Source organism: Gracilinanus agilis, chromosome 2, assembly GCF_016433145.1.
Source record: "Gracilinanus agilis isolate LMUSP501 chromosome 2, AgileGrace, whole genome shotgun sequence".
Taxonomy (NCBI): Eukaryota; Metazoa; Chordata; class Mammalia; order Didelphimorphia; family Didelphidae; genus Gracilinanus; species Gracilinanus agilis.
The window spans coordinates 31,161,887-31,187,351 of NC_058131.1; the positions used below are offsets into that span (position 1 = coordinate 31,161,887).

General features: G+C 38.9%; 1 protein-coding gene across 2 annotated transcripts; it reads right to left on the reverse strand.

Moving 5' to 3' along the window:
- Positions 1 to 380: 380 nt before the first annotated feature.
- LOC123234510 (N-acetyltransferase family 8 member 3-like) lies at positions 381 to 20,503 on the reverse strand. Of its 2 annotated transcripts, XM_044660411.1 has the most exons (4): positions 20,315 to 20,503; positions 12,938 to 13,023; positions 11,560 to 11,695; positions 381 to 1,186 (listed from the first exon to the last, which is right to left on the reverse strand). In XM_044660411.1, the coding sequence occupies exons 3-4, from the start codon at positions 11,605 to 11,607 to the stop codon at positions 488 to 490; spliced, it is 747 nt and encodes a 248-aa protein (XP_044516346.1). In that variant the 5' UTR covers positions 11,608 to 11,695; positions 12,938 to 13,023; positions 20,315 to 20,503; the 3' UTR covers positions 381 to 487. The 2 variants fall into 2 exon arrangements, with proteins under 2 accessions (XP_044516346.1, XP_044516347.1); XM_044660412.1 differs by lacking the exons at positions 11,560 to 11,695; positions 12,938 to 13,023; positions 20,315 to 20,503 and adding an exon at positions 1,672 to 1,807.
- Positions 20,504 to 25,465: the final 4,962 nt, after the last annotated feature.

Here is a 25,465-nt window from a genome sequence, read left to right on the forward strand (position 1 = left end):
GCCCCAAAATAAACACTGGAATCCTGAGAAAGTGCTAAAAGTATAAACAGTCTACCTCTGTGATTTATTATTTGCTTGCTCTGCAGAATCCCGACATGGAAACGCATGTATGCTTTGTTCAGAAGTACCAGTCCCCTCTTTTGGTGTCCTTTCCTGCCTCTATAAAAACCACCACAGACCTTTTTCTCAGTGTGACTCCCCTCTGGGGCCACCCCCCACAGTTTGGTAATAAAGATAATAAAAGGTTCCTATAATTTGGACTTCTGGGGGGCCTGTTCTTGCTGCCCTAGTTTGCTTCATAACAATTCTACCCATCTTAAATCCCCCCTTTTTTTGGGGGGGAGAGCAGTGCTTTTGACACAATGAGAGAGAGTCAATGGTGGCAGTTAAAAGCCTTTAATGGGTGCTCATTGTATACTGAGTACTATTGTGGACCAATCAACAAACCTATAAAGGGCAAAAAAAAGGAAGATGGTTAAAGGAGCTTTTAGAATGAAGAAGGGACTGTATATTCAAAGAAGAAAAAAGGAACAGCTATCATCTTCCATTTCAGGGAATCATAGGCTTCATGTGTTTTCCAAAAGCCCTGATGTTGGTACAATCTATGAGCTGCGTAATTGAGGGCGTGGGTACTCAGGACCACATTAGCATATCCTTGATCCTGTGCAAACTGGAGGACAGTTTGGGTCAGAGATTTGGCCATACCCTGGCCCCGGTGCTCCTCTCCCACTGACAAATGCAGCAACTCCAGTTTTTTTGGTCCTAAAGCCTCTTGTACCGGGCGGGCACACACCATGCCCACTATCTGACCCTCCGACTCTGCCACCCAGAAACAGGATCCTTTGTCACTGAGATAGGTTTTCCTGATGTCCCTCATGTCAGTGTGCAAAGTATAGTCCACGTAATCGGAGTAGGGATATCTAGCAATCCACCAAAGGATAGTCAGGAGGCCCAAGAAGGCCAGGAGAGACAGGATATAAGAAGCAGACCCAAGGAACAGGGCACCTGGGCCCCCCAACAGGAGCAGGAAGCCTCTTGGCTGCTTCAGCAGATGGAAGAAAACAGCAGGAACATGATACAATATTCCCTTAGTGAATATGTCTATCACCTTCTCCCTGTCTTGGTCTTGATATTTCCGGATGTGATAGGGAGCCATGGATTCTTCAGTCTCCTTCTCCTGTGGTCCCTATAGAAGAGAGAACATTGGCACTATACCACCTCCTTCCTTAGAACTCACTTTCTGTTCCTGGAAGGAAAGAAGCCATTGTCTGAATGGGGAATCGAGACACAGGAAGGAAAGCTTTTCTGAGCCATCTGGAAGAGACAGACCCTCTGGCTGAGATGTAAAGGTCCTTTTTCTCCATCTAGAGCCTCCTATGGGCCCATGTCATGGGAGCATGACCTGGTGACAGTGTGGTACATGGAGAGAGTGATGGCTTTAGAGTCAGAAACTCTGAGGCCAAATCCTGCCTTTGTCACTTCCTCCTCAAGTGACTGTGGGTAAGTCATTTAACCTGCCTGAGCTGGCTTCTAATCTGTAAAATGGAGGTAGGGGAGAGTGAAAGAGATGGCATCTTAGGTCCCTTTCAGCTCTAAATCTCCTGTCCTGTGGAAAGAACTCAGAAACAGATGAGACTTCTTCCCTGCAAGCTCCCTCTCCTGCCTCCTTCCCTGTTGCTTTTCCAAATTCCAGACACCCCTGTCCTTTGCAGCTGCTATCCTTGCCACTTGGACTCTTTCTTCTCAGGCTGTTCCTATAAATGTTTGGCTCAGTGCTTCCAAGCCCATGTGTGATGCCAAAAGGTCAATGTCCTTCCTCCTACTGGACTGCTCTGAGAGCACAATAATCTCTTTCTTATGCCTTCCCCTCCTAACTCCTCCCAGCATCCAAAGTCATCCAACTCTCCCACCCAATGGAGTCCTGTCCAACCAAGCGTCTGCTCCTCCCATCTCAGAAAGTTAGGCTAGTCCTAGATCTGGAGCAGAAACCAACCCTCACCTCCAAAGCCTCGAGATCCCCATTTTTCTTTGTGCTCTCCCCTCCCCAACCATTCCCTGTGCATTCTTCTGGTTGTGACTTGGATTGACTCAGAGATAGAATTGAATCCTAGTTCAAAACATCATGTAAAGTCTGTCTTTGGTCTGTCTCTGGTCTCACGAATACAGTGCTATCAGCAGCCAGCAGCCCTAGGTGCAGATTCAGGCTTTTCTTAGGACTGGATGCTGATGACTCCTTAGAGAAAGACCTCACCAGAAGTCACTGACTCTTTAGAGGTAGAGGGAGCTTCAGAGGGAATGGGCTTTCCCATTACCCGAAGTTTTCAAGCTGAGGCTGGATGGGCACCCTGGACAGACAATTCCTATTCCACTCTGCTTTGGACTGGGTCTCCCCTAAGCGTTCTTATACCTTAATGGTTCTGTGATACCATGATTTCTTTTAGACCTTTAACAAACCAAAAGATCCCACACATTTACTTCTTGAAAACAGAAATGAATGAATGCTTTTCTTAAAAGCCAAGTATAGGTGGACTTCCAGGTTAAGATGGTTGCAGAGTAGAAACAGGGTGCCTAACTCTCCTAACCAACCTATAGATGATACCTCAAAAGGACACAAAACGCAAATCCAGATGAACAAAGGGACCTCACAGGAGGGTTCAGCATTGAAGGTACATGGGATTTGGGCATTTCCATGCTATAAGGGGGTGAAATAGCTCCCATTAAAAAGTGAGCTGATCAACCCTCCCCCACCCCACCTGCAGCTCCAGAGCCAGCTCACAAGAGTTAGAGCAAGCATGGGGCATTCTTGGCAGCTAACTAGGACCACCAGGGAATTGCTCCTGAGAACAGCAAGACTTAAGAGCCCAAGAGGCTAAAGAACATGGACTTTGAGTGCAGACTTTGTGGGCAGACTTTGAGCGTGGCCCTTGGGCATGGAACTAGAGCAGAAGGGTGACTGACATTGGAAGCAGTGCGGTTTGAGACTCATAAAGGACCCTCAGGCAGAGAAGCAAGCATGGGGCAATATCTGGGGTCCTGGCAGCTGACTGGTACTACCAAAAGGCTTGACCCTGAGAACAGCTAGACCTGAGACCCCAGGAGCCTAAAGAGAGCACACCTTGGGCTCAAGGATAAAGCTGAAAGGGGCAGCATTGCACTGTGACTCCTAAAGTAACCTCAGGCAAAAATTGCTCCACAGCTCTACACAGAGAGCTTGCCTGCCTCACCCAGACTTCTGACTGAGAAGGAAAAATAATCATAATAATTGCAAGCAATGCCCAAGAACTAACCAAGAAAAAGAAGAAGAAAAAAGTTTTAACACTCGATAACTTTTACACAGAAAAAAATCCAGACAACAGAGCAGACAGCAGAGGAGGACAAACAAATCAACACATCCAAACCTTCCCCCCAAAATGAAAATTGATCACAAGCTCTTGAAGAGTTCAAATCTGAGGTCATGAAAAAGATGGAAGAGATCTGGCAATAAAAGTGGGAAATAGCTTGAAAGGAAATTAACAGTTTAAAAGACAGAAACTTCCAACTGGAATAAAGATGCCCCCAAATCAAACAAAATGATAAGCAAATTGGAGACCCAAATTAAACAACAGGAAACTATGAAAAATAAGATAGACCAAATTGAAAAGGAAAATCAAAGTATTATAGCAGAAAACCAGTCTCTAAAGAGAAGAATTGGGCAAGAAGAGCCAATGATCTTGCAAGACAGTAAGAACTAATAAAGCAAAGTCAAAATAATGACAAAATAGAAGAAACATGAAATATCTCACTAAGAGAATGACAGATCAAGAAAACAGGTCTAGAAGAGACAATTTGAGAATCATTGGTCTTCCTTAAAAATCAGAAATTAACAAAAATTTGGACACCATACTACAAGACATTATCCAAGAAAACTACCTACCCTGATGTTCTTCAACAAGAGGGAAAAATAGACATTGAAAGGATCCATAGATCAACTGTAATAGGTATAGGCTGTAAAAGTTTAAAAGCAGATTTGTGTAAGCATGTTAGAGAAAGCCTTTGCTAGAAGTCATGGACATTCTGAATGGAATGCAGGGGGTAGGGAGGAGAGTGCTGGGCAACTGACAAGCTGCTGAGATGTGAGGGGTTCAGAGCAGAAGTGCAATCTGCAGTCCCTTTTTGACCTGGGATCTTGGAGAGTGGTGAAGGTCGAAAAGGCAAAAGACATCAATCTTGCAAGTCAACTCTGAGTAGGGAAGTGGCCTGTGATCTGGTTGACAATTTGCAGACATCTCTCCCTACCTCCTATTACACACCCTCTACACTAAACCCTCAAAAGTCCACCCCCAGGAATATAATTGCCAAATTCAAGAGTTTCCAAGTTAAGAAAAAATATTACAAGGAGCCAGAAAGAGACAATTCAGATATCAAGGAATACCAATTAGGATCACACAGAATCTGGCAGCCTCCACATTAAAATACCACAAGGTTTGGAATATGATATTCAGAAAGGCAAGAGAACTGGGTCTACAACCAAGGATCATCTACCCATCAAAATTGACTATATGCTTCAAGGGGAAAGTATGGACATTCAACAAGATAGAAGATTTCCAAGTATTTGCAAAGAAGAGATCAGAATTAAATGGAAAGTTTGATATCCAAACACAAAAATCAAGAGAAACATGAAAAGGCAAATAAGATAGAGAGGGGAAAGAAAGAAAACATTTTTAAATTCACTTCTTTAAGGGCTTTAATAAGATCCAATTATTTGTATTACTATATGGAGAAATGTTATGTGTAATTTTCAAAAATTGTATTTACTATTATAGTAATTAGAAGAATTATTCATAGGGAGAGGTTGGAGAACTAAATGGTCTACGGGTAAATAATACGGGTTAAAAGGGGGGGTATAGAAGATGGCACCAAAAGAAACTTGAAGGAATAAGAAAAATAGGATAATCTATACCACACAAAGAGGGCATGGAAAGGGAAGTGGATGAATACTATTATAAGAAGGAGAGGAAGAGAGCATTAATAGGAAATACTTAAACCTTACTCTCAGTGGAATTAATCCTGAGAGGGAAGAGTAGCTATATCCACTGGGATATCGAATTCTATCTTACCCTATGGAGCAAGTCAGAAGGGATAAACCAAGGAGGGACAGTAGGATGGAGAGTTCAAAAAGGGAGGGGAAGAGGGGGGAGGGAGTTCATTAGGTGCTAAAAAATAATAAGAGGGGAACAAGAAAGGAGGGGGGTGGAAAGGGAAGTAAAGTAAGGGAGTGGATAAGGGGGGCTGATATAAAACAAACCAGTAGTTTAAAAGGAAATAGCATAAGAAGGGGCAGAACTAGGAGAGGATACCAAAATGTTGTGGAATACACAGCTGATAATTATAACTCTGAATGTGAATTGGATGAACTTGCCCATAAAACAGAAGCAAATAGCAGAGTGGATTAGAAACCAAAATCCTACCATATGTTGTCTACAAGAAACAAACATGAGGCAGGTAGACATATACGGTTAAGGTTAGAGACTGGAGCAAAATTTACTGGGCTTCAACTGAGAAAAAGAAGACAGGAGTTGCAATTATGATTTCTGACAAAGCCAAAGTAAAAATATATCTGGTTAAAAGAGATAGTGCAGGTAATTACATCCTGATAAAAGGCAGTATAGACAATGAGGAAATTACAGTGCTCAACATGTATGCACCAAATGGTATAGCATCCAAATTTCTAAAGGAGAAACTAGCAGAGCTCAAGGAGGAAATAGATAGTAAAACTATACTAGTGGAAGGCCTAAATCTTCCTCTATCAAATCTAGATAAATCAAACAAAAAATACATAAGAAAGAGATAAGAGAGGTGAATGAAATCCTAGAAAAATTAGAGTTAATAGATATGTTGAAAAAATAAATAGGGACGAAAAAGGAATACACCTTCTTTTCAGCTGCACATGGTACATTCACAAAGATTGACCATGTACTAGGGCATAGAAACATTGCAAACAAATGCAAAAGAGCAAAAATAATAAATGTAACCTTTTCAGATCATAATGCAATAAAAATAATATTTAGTAAGGGCACTTGGATAGGCAAATCAACAATTAATTGGAACTTAAATAATATGATTCTCCAAAATCAGTTAAAGAACAAATCATAGAAACAATTAATAATTTCATTGAAGAGAATGACAATGATGAGACATCTTACCAAACTCTGTGGGATGCAACTAAAGCATTACTGGGGGGGAAAGTATATCTTTGAGTGCATATATTAACAAACTAGGGAGGGCAAAGATCAATGAATTGGGCATGCAAATCAAAAAGCTATAAAGCGAACAAATTAAAAATCACCAGTTAAAAACTAAATTAGACATTATAAAAATTAAAGGAGAAAAATAATAAATTTAAAATAAAAGAACTATTGAATCAATAAAAAAGACTAGAAGCTGGTACTTTGAAAAAACAAATAAAATTGAGAAAGTACTGGTCAATCTAATTAAAAAAAGGAAATAAGAAAACCAAATTATCGGCATCAAAGATGAAAAGGGAGACCTCACCTTTAATGAAGAGGAAATCAAGGCAATCATTAAAAACTATTTTGCTCAATTATATTGCAACAAATATAGCAATCTAAGTGATATGGATGTATATTTACAAAAATATAAATTTCCTAGATTAATAGTAGAAGAAATAGAATACTTAAATAATCCCATATCAGAAAAAGAAATTGAATAAGCGATCAAAGAACTCCCTAAGAAAAAATCCCCAGGACCAGATGGATTCACAAGTGAATTCTATCAAACTTTCAAAGAACAACTAATCCCAAACTATTTGACATAATAAGCAAAGAAGGAGTTCTACCAAACTCCTTTTATGACACAAATATGGTACTGATTCCAAATCCAGGGAGAACAAAAACAGAGAAAGAAAACTACAGACCAATCTCCTTAATGAACAGATGGGAAAATCTTAAACAGAATACTAGCAAAAAGACTCCAGCAAGTGATCATGAGGGTTATTCATTATGATCAGGTGGGATTTATATCAAGAATGCAAAGATGGTTCAATATTAGGAAAACCATTTACATAATTGTCCATATCAAGAAGCAAACCAACAAAAATCACACGATTATCTCTATAGATGCTGAAAAAGCCTTTGACAAAATATAACACCCATTCCTACTGAAAACACTAGAAATTTTAGGAATAGAAGGGCCTTTCCTAAAAATAATAAATGGTATTTATCTAAAGCCATCTACAAACATCATCTGCAACAGGGATAAATTAGAAGCCTTCCCAATAAGATCAGGAGTGAAACAAGGATACTAATTATCACCTCTATTATTTAACATTGTACTGGAAACACTAGCAGTAGCAATTAGAGAAGAAAAAGAAGTTGAAGGTATTAAAATAGGTAGTGAGGAAACCAAGCTATCACTCTTTGCAGATGATATGATGGTCTACTTAAGAAATCCTAGAGAATCAACTAAAAAGTTAGTGGAAATAATCAATAACTTTAGCAAAGTTCCAGAATACAAAATAAATAGACATAAATCATCAGCATTTCTATATATTTCTAGCACATCACAGCAGCAAGAGTTAGAGAAATTCCATTTTAAATCATCTTACACTAGTGATAGGCAAATTTTTTAGAGAAGGCCAACAGAAAGGAAATGCTTATCTGTCAGTCTGTTTCTAAGGCAACTGTTTTGAAGTTTCATTGTATTGTATCTTACTCATTGTGTTCGTCAGATTAAGAATAATGTTGCAGGCCAGATAGAACATTTCAAGGGGCCCGCATCTGGGCTGTGGGCTGTATTGCCCATCACTGCCCTAGACAAAATAAAATACTTAGGAATCTATCTGCCAAGACAAACACAGGAATTATACAAACACAACTATGAAATACTTTCCACACAATTAAAACTAGATCTAAAGAATTGGTAAAACATTAATTGCTCATGGGTAGCATGAACTAACATAATAAAAATGACCAGTCTACCCAAGTTGATTTACTTATTTAGTGCTATACCTATCAAACTACCCAAAAACTTTTTTACTGAATTAGAAAAAATTGTAAAAAAGTTCATTTGGAAGGACAAAATACCAAGAATATCAAGGGAAATGATGAAAAAAAAAACCATGAAGGAATGTGGCCTGGCAGTACCAGATCTTAAACTGCACTACAAAGCAGTAGTCATCAAAACAATATGGTACTGGCAAAGAGACCGAAGGGAGGATCAGTGGAATAGACTTGGAGTAAGCAACCTCAGCAAGACAGTCTATGATAAACCCAAAGAACCCAGCTTTTGGGACAAAAACCCACTCTTTAACAAAAACTGCTGGGAAAATTGAAAAACAATATGGGAGAGATTGGATCTAGATCAACATCTCACACCCTATACCAAGATAAATTCAGAATGGGTGAATGATTTGAATATAAAGAAGAAAACTATAAGTAAATTAGGTGAGCACAGAATAGTATACTTGTCAGATCTCTGGGAAAGGAAAGATTTTAAAACTAAGAAAGGGTTAGAAAAAGTTAAAAAATGTAAAATAAATAATTTTGATTAAACTAAAAAGTTTTTGTACAAACAAAACCAATGTTACCAAAACTAGAAGGGAAGCAACAAATTGGGAAAAAATCTTTATAACAAAAAACTCTGACAAAAGTCTAATTACTCAAATACATAAGGAGCTTACATTACAAAAAATCAAGCCATTCCCTAAATGATAAATGGGCACGGGACACGAATAGGCAATTTTCAGATAAAGAAATCAAAACTATCAATAAGCACATGAGAAAGTGTTCTAAATCTCTAATAATTAGAGAAATGCAAATCAAAACAACTCTGAGGTACCATCTCACACCTAGCAGATTGGCTAAAATGATAGCAGGGGACAGTAATAAATGTTGGAGGGTTTGTGGCAAAATTGGGACATTAATGCATTGCTGGTGGAGTTGTGAGTTGATTCAACCATTCTGGATGGCAATTTGGAACTATGCCCAAAGAACTGTAAAAGACTGCCTGCCCTTTGATCCAGCCATAGCATTTCTGGGTTTGTATCCCAAAGAGATCATAGATACAAAACATTTATGTACAAAAATATGTATAGCTGTGCTTTTTGTGGTGGCAAAAAACTGGAAATTGATGGTATGCCTTTCAATTGGGGAATGGCTGAACAAATCGTGGTATATGCTGGTGATGGAATACTACTGTGTTCAAAAGAATAATAAACTGGAGGAATTTCATGTGAACTGGAAAGACCTCCAGGAATTGATGCAGAATGAAAGGAGCAGAGCCAGAAGAACATTGTACACAGAGACTAATACACTGTGGTAAAATCAAATGTAATGGACTTCTGTACTAGCAGCAATGTAAGGATCCAGAGCAAGGCTGAGGGACTTATGAGGAAGAAAATTAGCCATATTCAGAGGAAGAACTGTGGGAGGAGAAACATAGAAGAAAAACAACTCCTTGAACACATGGGCTGATGGGGATATTATTGGAGATGTAGATGGTAAGTGATAACCCTACTCCAACTATTAATAATATGGAATTAGGTCTTAATCAATGATACATGTAACAACCCAGTGGAATTGTGCATCGGCTACAGGGGTGGGTGGGAAGGTTTGGGGGAGAGGGAAAGAACATGAAACATGTAACTATGGAAAAGTATTCAAAATTTTAAAAAATAATAAATAAATTGTCTTATGAAAAACAAAAAGAGCCAACTATGTGCAAAGTAGTGAGCTAAACATTGGGAATAGAAATGCAAGAGACAGAAATTCAGGAGAGAGACAGGAGAGAATTCCTACCCTCAAGGATCTTCCTTCCCTATAGAGAGAATCAACATATGAAGAGGAGTAGTAGCCAGGAAGGAGAGTTTGGATCTTAGGAATCACAAGAATGATTAATGGAGCAAGAAGGGAGTCAATTAACCTCCTCAAGGATTGATTTGACTGGTTTCCAGACTGATTTGTTGAAAGCCTTGGATGGATTGTGTAAGCCTGCAGGCACAGGGACCTGGGTACTGTTTTGAAGGGGTCTCTCACAAAATCTCTCTATCTCATGTTTCCACCAAAAGAAACAATAGGAATTTCAGCATTGGGCTCATTTTGAAAATCTCTGAAAAGGGCACACATCCACCAATAAGCCCTCAGTTAAACAATGAATGAATGAATGAAAATAAATTTATTGTGAGTCTATTACATGCCAGGCACTGTGCTTAGTGCTGAATATAGGAAGCAAAACTTAAAATCCCTGACTTCCCAAAAAGCTTATATTCTAATAAACAAAGCTGATTGACAAAAAGCCAGTTAGGGTTCACTCCCCTTTGACATAAGAGTTTACAATCAGGATAAATAGAGAGCTCAATCCCACCTCTGTTCAATTCATTATATCCAAAAATTCACTTTGAATCTCCTGATGTAGTGCATGATTTCTATCAGTATCCTTATAGCATCTTCTCCAGAAGATGCACTTTCCTGATCCAAGGTATTGGTGATTGTCTTTTCCTAAAATTACTTTAAAAGACCTTAAACTTTGTATTTTAGGATAATTACACAATCCCCCATTCAGGAGGGTATATACTAATAATAAAATTGGCACAGAGTGCATAACTAAGCTATAGGGTATGTTAATCAATTCTCCCAAAAGCAAAAGAAGAAAAATTAAATTAAAAGATATATTAAAATCCTATGTATAGAATATGAGTATAAATTAAAATCATAAAATGTTCTTGATTCACCATCAAGGTCCAGTTGAGGTATCTTTTACTCTAAAAGTGGCATGGCCACTGTACCCCCAAGAACCCAGGCAAACTGTAAGCGGGGAAATTTCCTTGTTCCCTTCTGTCCTTGTGACTCCTAACCCAAGAACATCTGGTATCTTCTATAAGACCCTGAGATTATTATCATCTTTGGATGGTCCTTTAGATTGAGATGTATATAGAGATACACCTCCAGGCTACACCTCGATAACATTAGGCTATATCTCAGGCATTCATCTGTTCCCTAAAATATGAGAATATGAGGGTCTTTGGGAAGACCCCGATCAGATGACCAACCCCCCTGAAAGACTGAGTGTTTATCACTCTAGAATCACGTCCACACCATGACACAACACCCCATCTCCACTGTTGTAAAAAGTATATAATCCCCAGAATTGATGGATTCTGGGAGCAACCCTCCAGGTTGTTCCACTCATGTTGTCTTGCTGGCCAAAAAAATTCAATACCACTAATAAATCTCTCTTTTTATTTTTAATCTAAGTTGCAGAGTCTTGCATTCTTGCAAAAGATATCCTTCCCAAACCCTAGGGGTTCACCTCTGTACCCCACAACACAAGCATGCAGGACAGATGCAGCAATATTGCACTTACCCACCATCAGCCAGGACTACAGAAAATTGCCATACTAAAGAAGAAAAAAGGACAAAAGTCTGAAGTGAAAGGGAAATACGATTCCCTAGTCTGATTTCTACTTCATTTGAGGGGATGGTAAGTCAAAGTTAAAATCAAACACTGATATATGTTAGTCACATATAAAGATAGGAAATAGAGAAGTCTGACGTCAGGACTCACCAAACGGCTGCTTTCCCAAATCCACAGACATGTCCTCTGCCTTGGCATAGATCCTCACCAGCCCTACAGAGATTGTTGGTCTCCTTGATCTTGTGCTCCTTCACACTGATCAATGGTTCATTAGCAGTCCCTTCTTCTGAAATTAGATGCAAATATCATCATATTTAACAACCAATGACAAGTTTCCATAGTCTAAAGCTTTTGGGTATGCAATGTTATCAGGGCTGGTAGGTACTGTAAACTGATCCTTCAATATCAAAATATCAATACTGATTCCATATACTCAAGTTAAAAAAAGGGGGCGGAAATAAAATTCCAATTAGGAAGAAAGAAAGAAAAAATTCAAAAAGAAAATTATATTGCACATCCCATTAAATAATGGGCCAGCCAAATATAGGCATAACAAAAAGATCTACCACTCAAAAGTAGAAGATATTTTCTCTCCACCTCAGCCATGATTCACAGTTCAAGTATACATATTTTTTTTCTTGGTAAAAACTTGGTATAAGCTTTGTTAAAACACCTAAGACAAATTTGAAAGACTGCCACAATTCCTGGGATTAAAAAGGCCCATTTGGCTATAGTAGCTAAGAAACCAGTTCCCTGTAGCTATGACAGGTTCCACTATGTACCATCAGATGTCATATGCAATTTGGTGAGCATCATTCAAAAATCCTATGAAGCTCATGGACATTTGTCAGAATTTCATGGGATCTATTTCTATAGGAACAACAAGGTTGATTAATAAGGGCACACATACCTCCTGCTGGAAGACTATCAAGAGCCAGCTGGTTTTGTATAACTGTCTTTGCTAAGGAGTCAGTCTTCTCCTGTAGGAAGGAGAAAGCCTTAGAAATTTGAGAGATGACTTGAACTGGATCTTGAGCCAATCTTTCAACCTCAGCAAAGATATTCATAATAGAATCTATTACTGCCAACATTCCAAAATTTGGCAGAAGTGCCCAGAAAACTTCTGTACTGTGGAGGAGGAAGCTAATGAGTTAGACCTTGACCTCTTGGTTCTTGAATGCCACTAAGAACCTAGATTCCTAGCTGTGGACTTGTCCACCCAGCCAATATAGTGGTCATGTGCCAATAATGGTGGGGTAACATAAGCCAAACAAGTATCATACCATCCTTGGGGGAAGGAAGAGTGAGCTGAGGAGTTATAGATATAGAATTGCCCAGGTGTCACCAAGCCCCATGGCAAATTTACCTTCAGCTGGGATGAGACAGTAACAGATGTAAAAGACATGTATTTATGTCTTCCATCCTTTGTGTTTTCTAGCTTTGCCTTAACACAAATAAATGTTGAGTAGGGAATGGAATAGTGAGATTGCACTTCACATTGTCACCCTATTACTCAATGGACCCTTACCTCTTTTCATACACATGTCAAAGGTAGGTGCATGATTAGTCAGAGGTAGTGGGGTTCCCAAATATCTGAAAACCATTTCAGAAGACCTGTTAAAATAAAAATAAAAACTGTTATTTTCAGCTCTTTAAATTTCTCAGAGACCAAAGAAACAGGTTGTGACCAGTTAGATGATGCCATTTGTATGGGCAGAACAATGCACTGCAGGTAGCTAGAGAACAGAGAGCAAATCTTTAAGGATCTCTGCGTTTGCAATGCATTTACCAGCAGAAGTTAGAAATCCTCTCTGTAGCTACAGAATTCCTACAGAATGGTGAATACTAAAAGCATTCCTAGAATCTGTGTAAAGTGTGGCTTTCTTTCCCTTGTCAAATATACAGCCATTTTTGGAGCCAATAGTTCTATACCCTTTCCACTAATATTTGAGGATAGTGAAGCTGACTAAACAGTGGCAAATTCTATGACTACAATAGCTCCAATGCAACATATGCTATCCCTCATGAAAGAAGAACCATCAGTGAATAAAACTAAATCTGGATTTCTAAGGGCGTGTCAGAGAAATCATTCTCAGCTATGTCTATCACTAATTATGTAATGATTCCCCTAATAGTGGCAAATTTAGAGTCAGTGATACAGGATTGAGGACTGTGCAGCATTTTAGGGTAATATTTTCATGCCCTAATAAAGTTATCTCATTTCTAGCAAGCCTTTGATCTGAAAATACCCTGCATCCTATGTCATAGCAATAATGCCTCAGCCTCATGGAGGTTTAACATTATGGTTAATAGACATCCCCAATATTAAATCAGCTGGTTTAGTTACCAAAAATGCTGTGGCTGCTACCCCTCTAAGTCAGGGCAATGCTCCAGCCGATACTGGGTCCAGTTGTGCTGAATAATAAACAACTGGGTACTGAGCAGGATCCAAAGTTTGAGTTAAGACACCCAAAACTACCCCTTCTGTTTATGTACATACAAGGTAAATGACTTTTTATAATCTGGAATATCTAAAGCAGGGGCAGACAGAATAGCTTGTTTTAATTCTGAAGGAGCTGACAAGTGTTCTGAATCTAACTGGAGCAATTCATGGACTGAATTTTTTGTCAGCGTTATAAGGGGTTTAGTAATTTCCCCATAAGGAGGAATCCATTGCCTCTCTTAGGGATCTCTGATGCCCCTTGTGGAAAATAATGGAGGCACCAGGGATGTTACAATATAATCTAAATGGTTGTGGGTACACACACTGGGTTGTAGGAGAGACAGGACCAGGATGGGGAGACCAGAGGTCACAGCTAAGCTGCTCCTAACTGACAAAAATGGCTGCTGGCCAACTGTCACAACTGGGCCAGAGTCTTAGAAACCAGCAGGCAAGGTAAAAGGTTTTTAACAGGTTTAATTATGTTTAACTATAATAAAGGTGGGATAGGGATTTCTATACTTAAAACCTAAATGGCAAAACCACAGGGCAAGGGGAGGACTTCTCTACTCTAATCTTAGTGATCTAAGCAGGCAGAGCCCAAAGGAGCAGTAATGGAGTCTCTGGGTGGCTGCTTCAAACCTGGTTCCAGCCAGGCTTGACCAGCACAGCTAAAGGCTGAGGGTGGCTCTGGGGTTCTCACAGTAATCCACCAATGATCTCAGGATGTCAAAAGCCAAGGTTGTCCAAGGTATCCAAGTAGAGAGGGTGTGCTTGAGATGCTGTCCATCAGATCCCAAAACTCCTCCTCCCCTTGGTGCTGCTCTGTAGATCTTGTCCTCTTTGTTAGAAACCAACACCACTCAGGATCCCAGGGAAATCAGGATACAGAGTCTGAGATCTCCCAGGGATAGTAACAGTTTATGCCAACCACTAATGGAGTCTCTCTCAGGGCACAAGCACCTACTTCCTGCTCCTTCATTCCATCTTGGAATGCTCCAGTCCTTCCTGCTAGGTCAACCTTAATACTTAATTACTAACTAGTCTTCTTCACAACACCCTAAAATTGCTCTTAGCTGCTTCTTAGTAGATGGGGTAGTCAGCTGATGAATAGCCTCAATGCACTTGGGGGAAAGAGAGTGGGCTCCAGCAATCAGAACAAAATTTAATATTCTTCCTTTGGGGAACACCACTGGACCTTTGCCTTAAAAACCTTATAGCCTCTCCTGTGTAGCTCCAAGAGATAATGCCTACTGTCTTCCTGAAATGTTTAAGCCTCAGATGCTGCTAAAAGCAAGTCATCTACATATTGTATTAAACAGCTTCTCTGGAAAATATTATTACCTAAATCCTGCTTTTAAATTTGTGAAAACAAAGTTAGGCTCTCTACAAGTCCCTGGTGTAATCTTGTCCATGTCCATGAGAACTTTTCCAAAGCAAATATATTCCTGGAATTTTCATGGATAGGGATGGAGAGAAATACAGAGCACAAATCCACCACACTAAAATATATGGCTGCATTGGGGATTGAGGAGATTATTGTTGCTGGGTTGTGGACAACAGGATGTCATTTGATCACATGATTATTTACTGCCCATACTTAGATCTTTCACAATCCAATAAATAGGTTTCCAATCTGGGCCTGGCTCAGGCTTTTTTTTACAGGGAGAACAGGTGAATTATATTCAGATTTACATAGAATTATTATACTTTGCACAATTAATGACTCAGTTGTTGGGGAAATTCCTTCAACCGCATCCTTTGGTAAAGGATACTGAGGAGTGAAAGAGGTAGGCTCCCTTTTGTTGTAATCTGAACAGGAACAACTTATATCTGAGGAAGATGTAGCCTACAGAGACTCAGAAATATCTTCTGGGATTTCAAAGGTAGGGGCTATCACCTCCTGGCTCTCAGGAAGTAGGACTGGAAGCACGATTAGAGAGTCCTCTGGCAGTTCTAGGGATAAAGGGCCATCTGAGAAGCATGATATAATGCCCGTTAGTTTATTTAAGAGATCTCTTCCTAGCAGATTTGTAGAGGAATTGGGCATTAAGAGGAATGAATGTTCTACTGCTAAATACCATTTGAAGAAAGAGTTTAGGGACATATCGAGACTTCCCTGATATACCAACCACATTTAAAGAACCAATGGAATTACCTTTCGAATCAGGTCTACTCACTAAAACTGATATAGAAGCTCCAGTATCTAGGAGGCAATCATAATATGTGTTCGCAGCCTTGAGGGTGTTATAAAATTGTTATATGTAATGGAGAGCACGAGGTCCTCTGATGGTATGAGGAGCTGAAGTCAGATCTCAGTTCCTGTTGGCAGTCCCAGGGTGAACAGGAGTACTAGCACACATCAGCACTTATGACTATAAGGGAATAGGTCTCCCTGGTCACAGTTCTGTGGTGGAAAAGAACATTTGGTTGCCCAAGGGCAAATGCACAGGTGGGGATAGTATTAAACACACCTTTCTCTAAATCATACCACCTTGGAATGACTGAAAACTTATAGATCCCAAGAACTAGCTCTGAAGGCAGCTATGCAAAGAAGCTAAAGCTTGGAATGGTTCCCACCCCCCCTTCTCCATAAGAATGGAGCCAATCTCCAACAGCTTTTTAAAATTAAAAGACAAGAGAAAGGCTGGAGAATGAGCAAACAACCAAAAAAAGAAACTCAACATAGAAAGTTATTTGAAGGACAGGGGAAACCAAAACACAAACTCAGAAGAAGACAACAAAGTAAATTCTGCTGCATCCAAAGCCTTCAATAAAAATATAAAGAAGTCTCAAACTCAAAAAGTATTATTGGAGAAGATCAAAAAGGATTTTAAAAATCAAACAAGAGAGGTAGAAGAAAATAGGGAAAGAAATGAGAATGATGCAGGAAAAAAGAGTCAACAGCTTGGTAAAGGATGCACAAAAAATTATTGAAAAAATAATATCTTAAAAAAACCAAAATAGACCAATTGATAAAAGTGGTACAGAAATCCATTGAAGAGAAGAATTCCTTCAAAGGAAGAATTGGCCACAGGGGAAAAGAAGCATACAAATTCAATGAGGAAAGAAACTTCTTCAAATGTAGAATTTGCCAAATGGACAAGGAGATACAAAAGCTCATTGAAGCAAAATATTACTAAAAATTGAACAAATGGAATCTAATGACTCCATGATACATCAAGAAATAATAAAACTAAGCCAAAAGAATGAAAAAGTAGAAGAAATTGTTAAATATCTCATTAGAAAAGCAACTGACTTGGAAAACAGATCTAAGAGATACTATAAAAATTATTAGACTATCTGAAAGCCATGATCAAAAAAAAGAGACTAGACATCATATTTCAAGAAATTGTCAAGGAAAACTGCCCTAACATTCTAAAAGCAAAAGATAAAATAGAAATTGAAAGTATCCACTAATGACTTGATCCCCAAAATTGATGAAAGAGATCCCCAAATAAATAGCCAAATTCCAGAAAACCCAGGTCAAGGAGAAAATATTGTAAATAGCCTAAAAGAAACAATTCAAATATTCTAAAATCACCATTAGAAAAACACAAGACTTAGCAACTTCTCCATTAAAAGATCAGAGAGCCAGGAATATGGTATTCCAGAGGATAAAGGGGCTAGGGCAATAACCAAAGTAACCTATCCATCAAAACTGAGTATAACTCTTTATGGGGAGAAATGGCTATTCCATGAAATAGAGCACTTTCAACCACTTCTGATGAAAATGACTACAGCTCAGTAGAAAATTTTACTCTCAATTACAAGACTCAAGAAGCATAAAAAGGTAAACAAGAAAGAGAAATCAAAAATATTCAATAAGATTAAACTGTTTACATAACTATGTTCATAGATGATTCTTGTAATGCCACTGAACTTTGTCATTATTAGGACAGTTAGAAAAAGCATTCCTAGACAGAGAGCAAGAGTATGAATTGAAAAAGATGAGTTGATATTAAAAAAATGAAGGGGTGAGAAAGAGAAATGCATTGGAAGAGGGGAGAGGAGAGAAGGGAGAAATAGAATAGAGTAAGTAAAGAGCTCCTATGTTAACCATAGAAGATGGGGAAGATGGGGAGGTTGGGAAGGGAACTATTGAAACTTATTCTCATTGGAATTTCTCTCAAAGAAAGAAGAATATATACATTCAACTGGGCATAGAAATTTATCTTCCTCCATAGGTAAGTAGTAAGGAAAGGGACAGCATTAGAAAGGAGGAGAAATCACAAAATTAGAGTAAGAAACTTTAAATCTATGCTTATCTATTTTTTCTATTTCAAGTGATTATTAATAAACTTTATAGAAAATAAGAATGTAGAAGATATTAATTTTAGATATAACAATGCATAGGGTCCCAATGGTACTACACATTTTGTGGAGCATCTCACTATATTTGGGTGTATCTTAAAACATTACAAAATTATTGATAGATGCATTGACAAGGAGCCATTGGGGGTATTTCCTTTTTCTGGCACAAAGGTTTTACAATCAGAATAAAATATTGGTTTATAGAGAGAACCGTAGGGGATGGATGACCAAATCTCCACTGTTCAGTTCATTCTATCCAAAGGCTCACTCAGAGTCTAATGATGTCATGTCTGATTTCTGGAAGCATCTTCTATTGCTATCCTCTTTTTAGTTTGTCTAAAATCATGATGGTTCTCATAGCATGTTCTAAGGAAGATCTGCTTTCTTTGACCAGGTTATTGGCAATATCTTTCCCTAAATTTGCTTTTAAAAATATTAATCTATGAATCTTTTGTGTATCTCCACAATCCCCACTCAGGAAGATGAGACTAGGATCTAACCGTATACCCAAGTACATACATAAATTGACGATAGCAAAAAAGAATATTCCAAAATAGTGTATATCCTTTTACAACAACAATAGATTTGGAATAGGATGGATAGGTAATTTAATTGTTTAAGAGTGCATTAAATAAGTCATCCAAATAATATATAAATTATCTCTCCCCAAAACAAGAGAATATATATATATACACAAAAAATTATAACAAGGCCCCGATACTTATCCACTTTCTAGTGGAGATAGTTTAAATCCTATGAGCAAGTGAGTTAAAACAATATTGCAATTGTCCACAATCTGCCATGACTAAAGAAAATGGCCGTAACAAAGAAAAAGAGGGACATAAATATGACAAAAGGGCAATGTGATCCCTTAGTCTGATTTCTACTCCATACAAGAGTCATAGGAATAGTAAGTCAGAGTAAGAGCTAAGTGAGAATATTCTCCCCAGGAGGAGATGTCCTACCAGGGGACAAACCAGAAAAGTCCTACTTTAGTCTTAGTTTGGAGCTGGCTAAAGGAACACTAGTGATCTTGAGGTCTGGCTCAGAGGTAGAGCAGCAGTTCAGAGAGGAGACTGCTAAGGGAATGGCCAGACACATGTGGCTGGTGCCTTTTTTTCCTTTGGCCTGTTTTTTATTAGTTAATAAATAATTATAAATTAAGATATAGACTCCACAGAATTTTAAACACAATATTAGCAATACAATGATCTAAGACAATCCCAAAGGACTCATGATGAAAAAATCTCAGCTGCTTTCAGAGAAAGAACTGATGGAGTCTGAATCCAGACAAAAACATATTATATTATACTTTCTTTATTTTTTATTTTTTGGGTTTTCTTCCATAAAAGGACTAACATGGAAAAAATGTTTTACCCGATTTCCCATGTAAAATCTATATCAGATTATTTACCATCTCAGAGCAGGAAGGGGAGCCAAGGAGGGAGAGAAATTATAACTCAAGTTTTTAATTGTTAAAAATTGGTTTTTTTTACATGTAACTAGGGAAAAAGAAAATATTATCCCCAAAACGTTCTCATTGAAAACATGCATAGTCCAGCAAAACAAATTCCCACATTGGATATGTCCAAAAATATCTATCTCATTCTGCATTTTAATTCCATCTACTCTCCACAGGAAATTGGTACTATGTTTCATCTTTAGTTCTTAGAAATCAAGATTTATCTTTGTAAAGATCACACAGTTTTAAAGTCTTTCAGTGTTGGTTGCTGTCATTTTATACATTTTTCTCCTACCTCTCCTCACCTTGCTCTCCAACAATCTGTATAAATCTTTCCAGTTTCCTCGGAAGCTCTACATCTCACCATTTCATATGGTGCAATAATATTACATTTTATTCATATGCTATCACTTATTTAGTCCTTTACCAGTAGTTAGAGATAATTTCCAATACCTGGAGGCTATGAAAAGAGCTGCTATAAATACTGTAGTACATAAGGGTCCCTTTCCTCTTTTTTTTCCCCTCTCTTTGGGGGTATAAGTCAAATAGTATTACTGATGGATAGAAGAGTAGGTTTAGTGACTTTGGGACTTAGCTCCAAATTGCTTTCCACGTGCCTGGGCCAGTTCACATCTTCATGAACAGTGTATTACGATATGCGTGTTATCCCTCTAACGTTTCTCACCTACCTCTCATCATCTTTGCCAGTCTGACAGGTGTCAGGTAGAACTTGGGAGCTGTTTTGTCTTCATTTTTCTAATCGTGAATGATTTGGAATATTTTTTCTTGTAGTTGTTGATCACTTGGGTTTCTTCCTTTGTAAATTGCTCATTCATTTTCTTTGGCCATTTGCCCACTGGGGAATGGTTCTTGGCCACAAATTTGAATCATTTATTCCTATATTTTGAATATGAGATCTTTATCAGAGAAACTAATTCCAAAGAATTTTTCCAGTTTCCAGAAGAAGCCCTTCTTGTTTATATATCCTAGAATGCTCTCCTGAATGACTCAGCTTTACTTATGCCAAGCACATTCATAGTCACTGTTTGGGGAAGGCAAGCAGTTGACCAAAGTTCTCCTGTCTCTGAGATAACAAAAATTAAAATAAATATGCAATCCCAGTTGACCCCAAATGACTTATTACACAATAACCATGAGGAACTATCCTCTGGTTTAAAAGTATAGGAGAGGGGCAGCTGGGTGGCTCAGTGGATTGAGAGCCAGGCCTTGAGATGGGAGGTCCTGGGTTCAAATCTTGCCTCAGACACTTCCCAGCTGGGTGACCCTGGGCAAGTCACTTGACCCCCATTGCCCACCCTTACTACTCTTATACCTTGGAGCCAATACACAGTATTGACTCCAATACGGAAGGTAAGAGTTTTAGAAAAAGAATATAGAAGGATGTGAGTAGAGGTGGGGAGTTTGGGTTTCAAGTCCCAACGGAATGCGTGTCCTCATTTTACACCCATTCCTTCACACTTTGCAAATTTCTAGTTGACCTTGGGACACACATGTGAGTAAAGAGCCAGGACCTTGTCCAAAGTCCAGGAGTACTGGAGCAGAACCCAGGTTACCCCTCTGATCAGCTCTATACCAGCCCTTGTCTTTACTCAGGCGCCCCTGTTCGAGGATCCACAGCAGTCTGGTCACCGATTAGTCACTTCTAATATGAATATCCCTGCCACAGCCTCTCAATTTTTGGGGGAAAAATTCCCCTTCTGGTCCTAAAAGTCCCCAGCTCTTCCCCCACAGATACACCATGAGCCTTATTCTTTTGTAAAAGGATCCAACAGAAAAGAACAGCCCAGAGAATTTTAGAGTCTTTGGTTCCCTGAGTTTGCAGTAGGAGAAAATGTCTTTGGGAGCAGAGCTGTATTCCTCTTGGACTCTGTAACTTGGCATCGTCAAGCTTATGGGCAATCGGTCCTGAATCAAAGCCTGCGGATATCTGCACCACTTCTGAGATTGAGGAAGTTTCGCTTTCCCTAGATTAAAGGAAATATGCACATATAAAATGTCTACTCCAACATGAAATGCTTTCTTTTTTGATGGCAACATGAGAAATAGACAAGGATTCAGGAATCAGTAAAGCCGGAGCACACACCAAGAGAGTGACCACATCAGGAACCCGTGAAGCCCACTAAACAGAGCAGCCCAGGAAGCTGGACCAGCTCACACCTCTGATGCTGCTCTGATGGCTACATCCTCCAGTTATACCATCATGCTGTTCTCTGCAGGGCTTTGTGTCTCTGTTATCTTCTGGACATTTTGACATTTTGGTTGGGCAGACATAGTGTCTGCTGGCCATCAAATTTCTTCTCCATTGGGACTTGTCTTGCTTCTACTGAGCATTTCTGCAGACATTAAGCTTCTATCTGGTACCAGCTTCTGGGCATTAACTGCTTTGGGGTCTTTGCTCCCATCCATGGTCATGTAGTAGTTAACAAGTCTCTTCCTGTCTACAATCTCTTATTGTATAAACAACCCTAATAGGACACTCAATAAAAACACACAAAATATGCTTTGGGGTAATATTAAATCTATTCTACTTCTTTTGTCTGGTATTGCTTCAAGGTCCATGGTCTGAGAAAACTGTATGACTAGGGTTAGCAATTCTTTGTAATTTCTACTACAGCCTTGACTCTGAGCTGTCCTCTAAACTTATTTGGGGAATTCTTTGCCCAGATCCTCACAGGAGCTCTGAGGAACCTTAAGGGGTAAGTAAGGCTTAGCTCATTCTGAAAATTCATTTTGAAGTCAAGACAAGAAGAGAAGACCTAGTGAAATAATCACATTTCTGCAAATACCTACAATGACCTACTAAGAATATCATGTAGGTGGTTGGATCTAGACTGAGAAGACGCTAGCACAAAGTGAAGTTCTATGATGAGTCAATAGTTGAAGCATTTTTTAAAGCTTGGAAGTTAGAACCAGAGGGATCCTTCACATCTTTCATGTCAGATGTCAGGAAGACAGAGAACTGAAAAGCACCAGGTGCCTAGCAAGCCTGTTACCAGGTTCTGAAACAAGCTTTATCCCTTATAAATCTAGAAAAAGATGACAGGCATTTTTCAAAATTAAAGATCAGCAGATTCACATAAGAGGAACACAAATTAATATGGTTGGTTGCACAGTACAGTTAACCATCACCTTACTAGAAGAGGCAGGGATAAGGAAAACAAGGGGAAATATATATATATATGTAGTGTGTGGGAGGGGGAGGGGGGTCCCAAGCTAGTGAACCAGCAGGTACATACTCTGAGGCATGCCAGGTTGTCTAGGAAGGAATTTCAGCATTCTATCTGCACCGTAGGTACTATATGATTCCTATGCCAAAGGGTGATGAATCAGTGAATGAAAGCATTTATTCAATACTTTCTATGTGCTAAGCACTGGGCTAACAAAGTGATAATAACACAAATATTGTCCTTTCCCTCAAAGAGTTTACATTCTAATAGGGCCTGAAGATCAATGCTGCTTCCCTTGGTATCTCTCAGAGGGAGGAGAATACCCACTTACAGGGTTGACAAGCTCTAAAAAAGTGATTTAGACTCATCACAAGGACTACTTAATTATCTGACCAGTAGAGACCAAAGGTCAATAATGACAACTGACTTTTACCAAGTGCATTATAGTTGACAAAGTAATTATCTCCTAACAGTCTTGTCAGATAGGGTAATTGATATCCTTATTTTATGCATGAGGGAATTGGAGTTTGGAGAGATTAATAGGTTTGCTTAGAGTCACAAAAAAAGAACCAAGGTGATGGGTTCACTGAGTTTAAAACTAGATAGAACATTGAGATTACTTAATCCAACTCTCATTTTATAGATGGTAAACTAAGAAGTACACATTGATGTGATTTGCCCCAGATCACACACAGTTAGTTAGTGGTAACCCTTAGATTTGAACCCAAATCCCCTGTCTCTAAATGGCCTCTTAATATTAAGCATCATTCTGTTAAGGTTCACTCAGAAAAAGAAATAGAGCTGATCCTTTTACAAATGGGGCAGGTACTAAAGGCATTATTATCATCATTTTACATTTGGTGTAATTAAGACTCAGAGACATTAAGTGATTTGTCCATGGTCACATGGCTAATAATGATCAGAGTAAGTATTTGAACCCAAGACTTTGGGGCCAGAACCAAGATGGCAACTTAAAAGCACCAAAAGCTCCATCTCTTTCTGACGATCCTTCCACACCAATATTTATAACATGCTTCAAAGACAACAGAAACCCAAATTCAACCAGGAGAGGAGGACATGGGACTCTTCTATGGAAAACATCTTAAAAGGTGAGCACAGAGAGGCTATTTTCATGGGACAAAGGACAGAAAGGTGGACTGAATACCCTCCCCCACTCATTACCAGTGATCTGTGATCAGATCAGACCAGCAGGCTGAGAGTGCCCAGGCTAAAGACTGCAGTTGCAAAAGAGTATTTGTCTTTGACTCACTACACAAGATCCAGGACTCTGATAACAGCTGGTAAAGAGGAAATTGGTGGGAGCTATAGGGAGAAACATCTCCCCCCACCCATCTTTCCGAGATCTGCAATCAGACCTAGCTATCTGAGTGAGCCCATATAGAGTGCAGAGAAGACTTTGCCCCATGGCAGGCTAACTCAGGAGGCTAACAAAACTGGTTGAATCCAGTACACCAGTAGAGGATTGAGAAAAGAGAAGATTCAGCCTCTGGACATAGCAGCTCAAATACTCAGGTGCAGAAGATCAGCAAAGGGGCAAGCTAATATTCCATAGGGTGAGAAAAATAAACAAACAAATAAGTAAGGAGTAAGGATCAAATGGAAGAAGCTGAAAGAGGGGGAACATCAAGAAAAGCCACACACACACACACACACACACACACACACATACACACAAAAATCAGGGAACTGGATGCAGGCTCTGGAGGAGCTCAAAAAAAATTTAAAAATTAAATCAGACAGGCTGAAGAAAAATGGCAAAATGAAAATGATAGCTTAAAAAGCAAAATTAGTCATCTGAAAACAGAGGCACAGATGTTGAAAGCCAGAATTGACCTGCTGGAAAATGAAAAAAAATAAACTAGAAGAAGAGAAAAATTACTTAAAGGAAAGAATGGACCAAAAAAAAAGGAAAATCTAAAGGTCCTGGAAGAATTTCAGTCCCTGAAAAATAGAATTGGATAGTTAGAAACTAATGATTTCACAAGACAAGAAGAAGCAATAAAACAAAATCAAAAGAATGAAAAAAATGGAAAATAATATGAGATACCTCAGTGAGGAAAACAACTGACCTGGAAAACAGATCTAGGAGAGACAATTTAAGAATTATTGGCCTACCTGAAAATCATGACCAAAGGAAAGCCTGGACATCATTCTACAGTAAATTATCCAAGAAAACGGCCCTAATACTTTTGAATAAGAGGGTAAAATAGAGATTAAAAGACTACACAGACCATCTCCTGAACCCAAGGCATTGGGAACTTTGGAGACCTTTCCATCCAGTATTCAAGTCACTATAAAATACTTTTTGCCATCATTCCATTTGGGTACCAGTCTGGGATAAGTAGAACCCCAAGGACCATGGAAATCACAAACAGCCACCATGTAGTAGAAAATCACCTTTGGAGTCAGGAAAACCTCGTCTCTTTGTTCTAGCAAGTACTGCCAGTGTGACCCAGGCAAGCCTCTGACTGAATCTCAGTGCCTAAAGCAATTCTGTAAGATTCTAAGTTATAGAATAATTTATTTACATTGATAGAAGAAATTCCCTAGGGCAGTAAAATTAAAGATTTGTTCTTACTCTGCTCCCCATGAAAAATGAGAGAGAGAGAGAGAGAGAGAGAGAGAGAGAGA

Excerpts from the sequence above, each read along its gene's own strand:
- LOC123234510 (XM_044660411.1), bottom strand. The coding sequence starts at position 11,607 with ATGCCAAGGCAGAGGACATGTCTGTGGATTTGGGAAAGCAGCCGTTTG. Across the intron at positions 1,187-11,559 it reads TTTGGGAAAGCAGCCGTTTG|GGACCACAGGAGAAGGAGAC; the intron begins GTGAGTCCTGAC and ends TCTCTTCTATAG.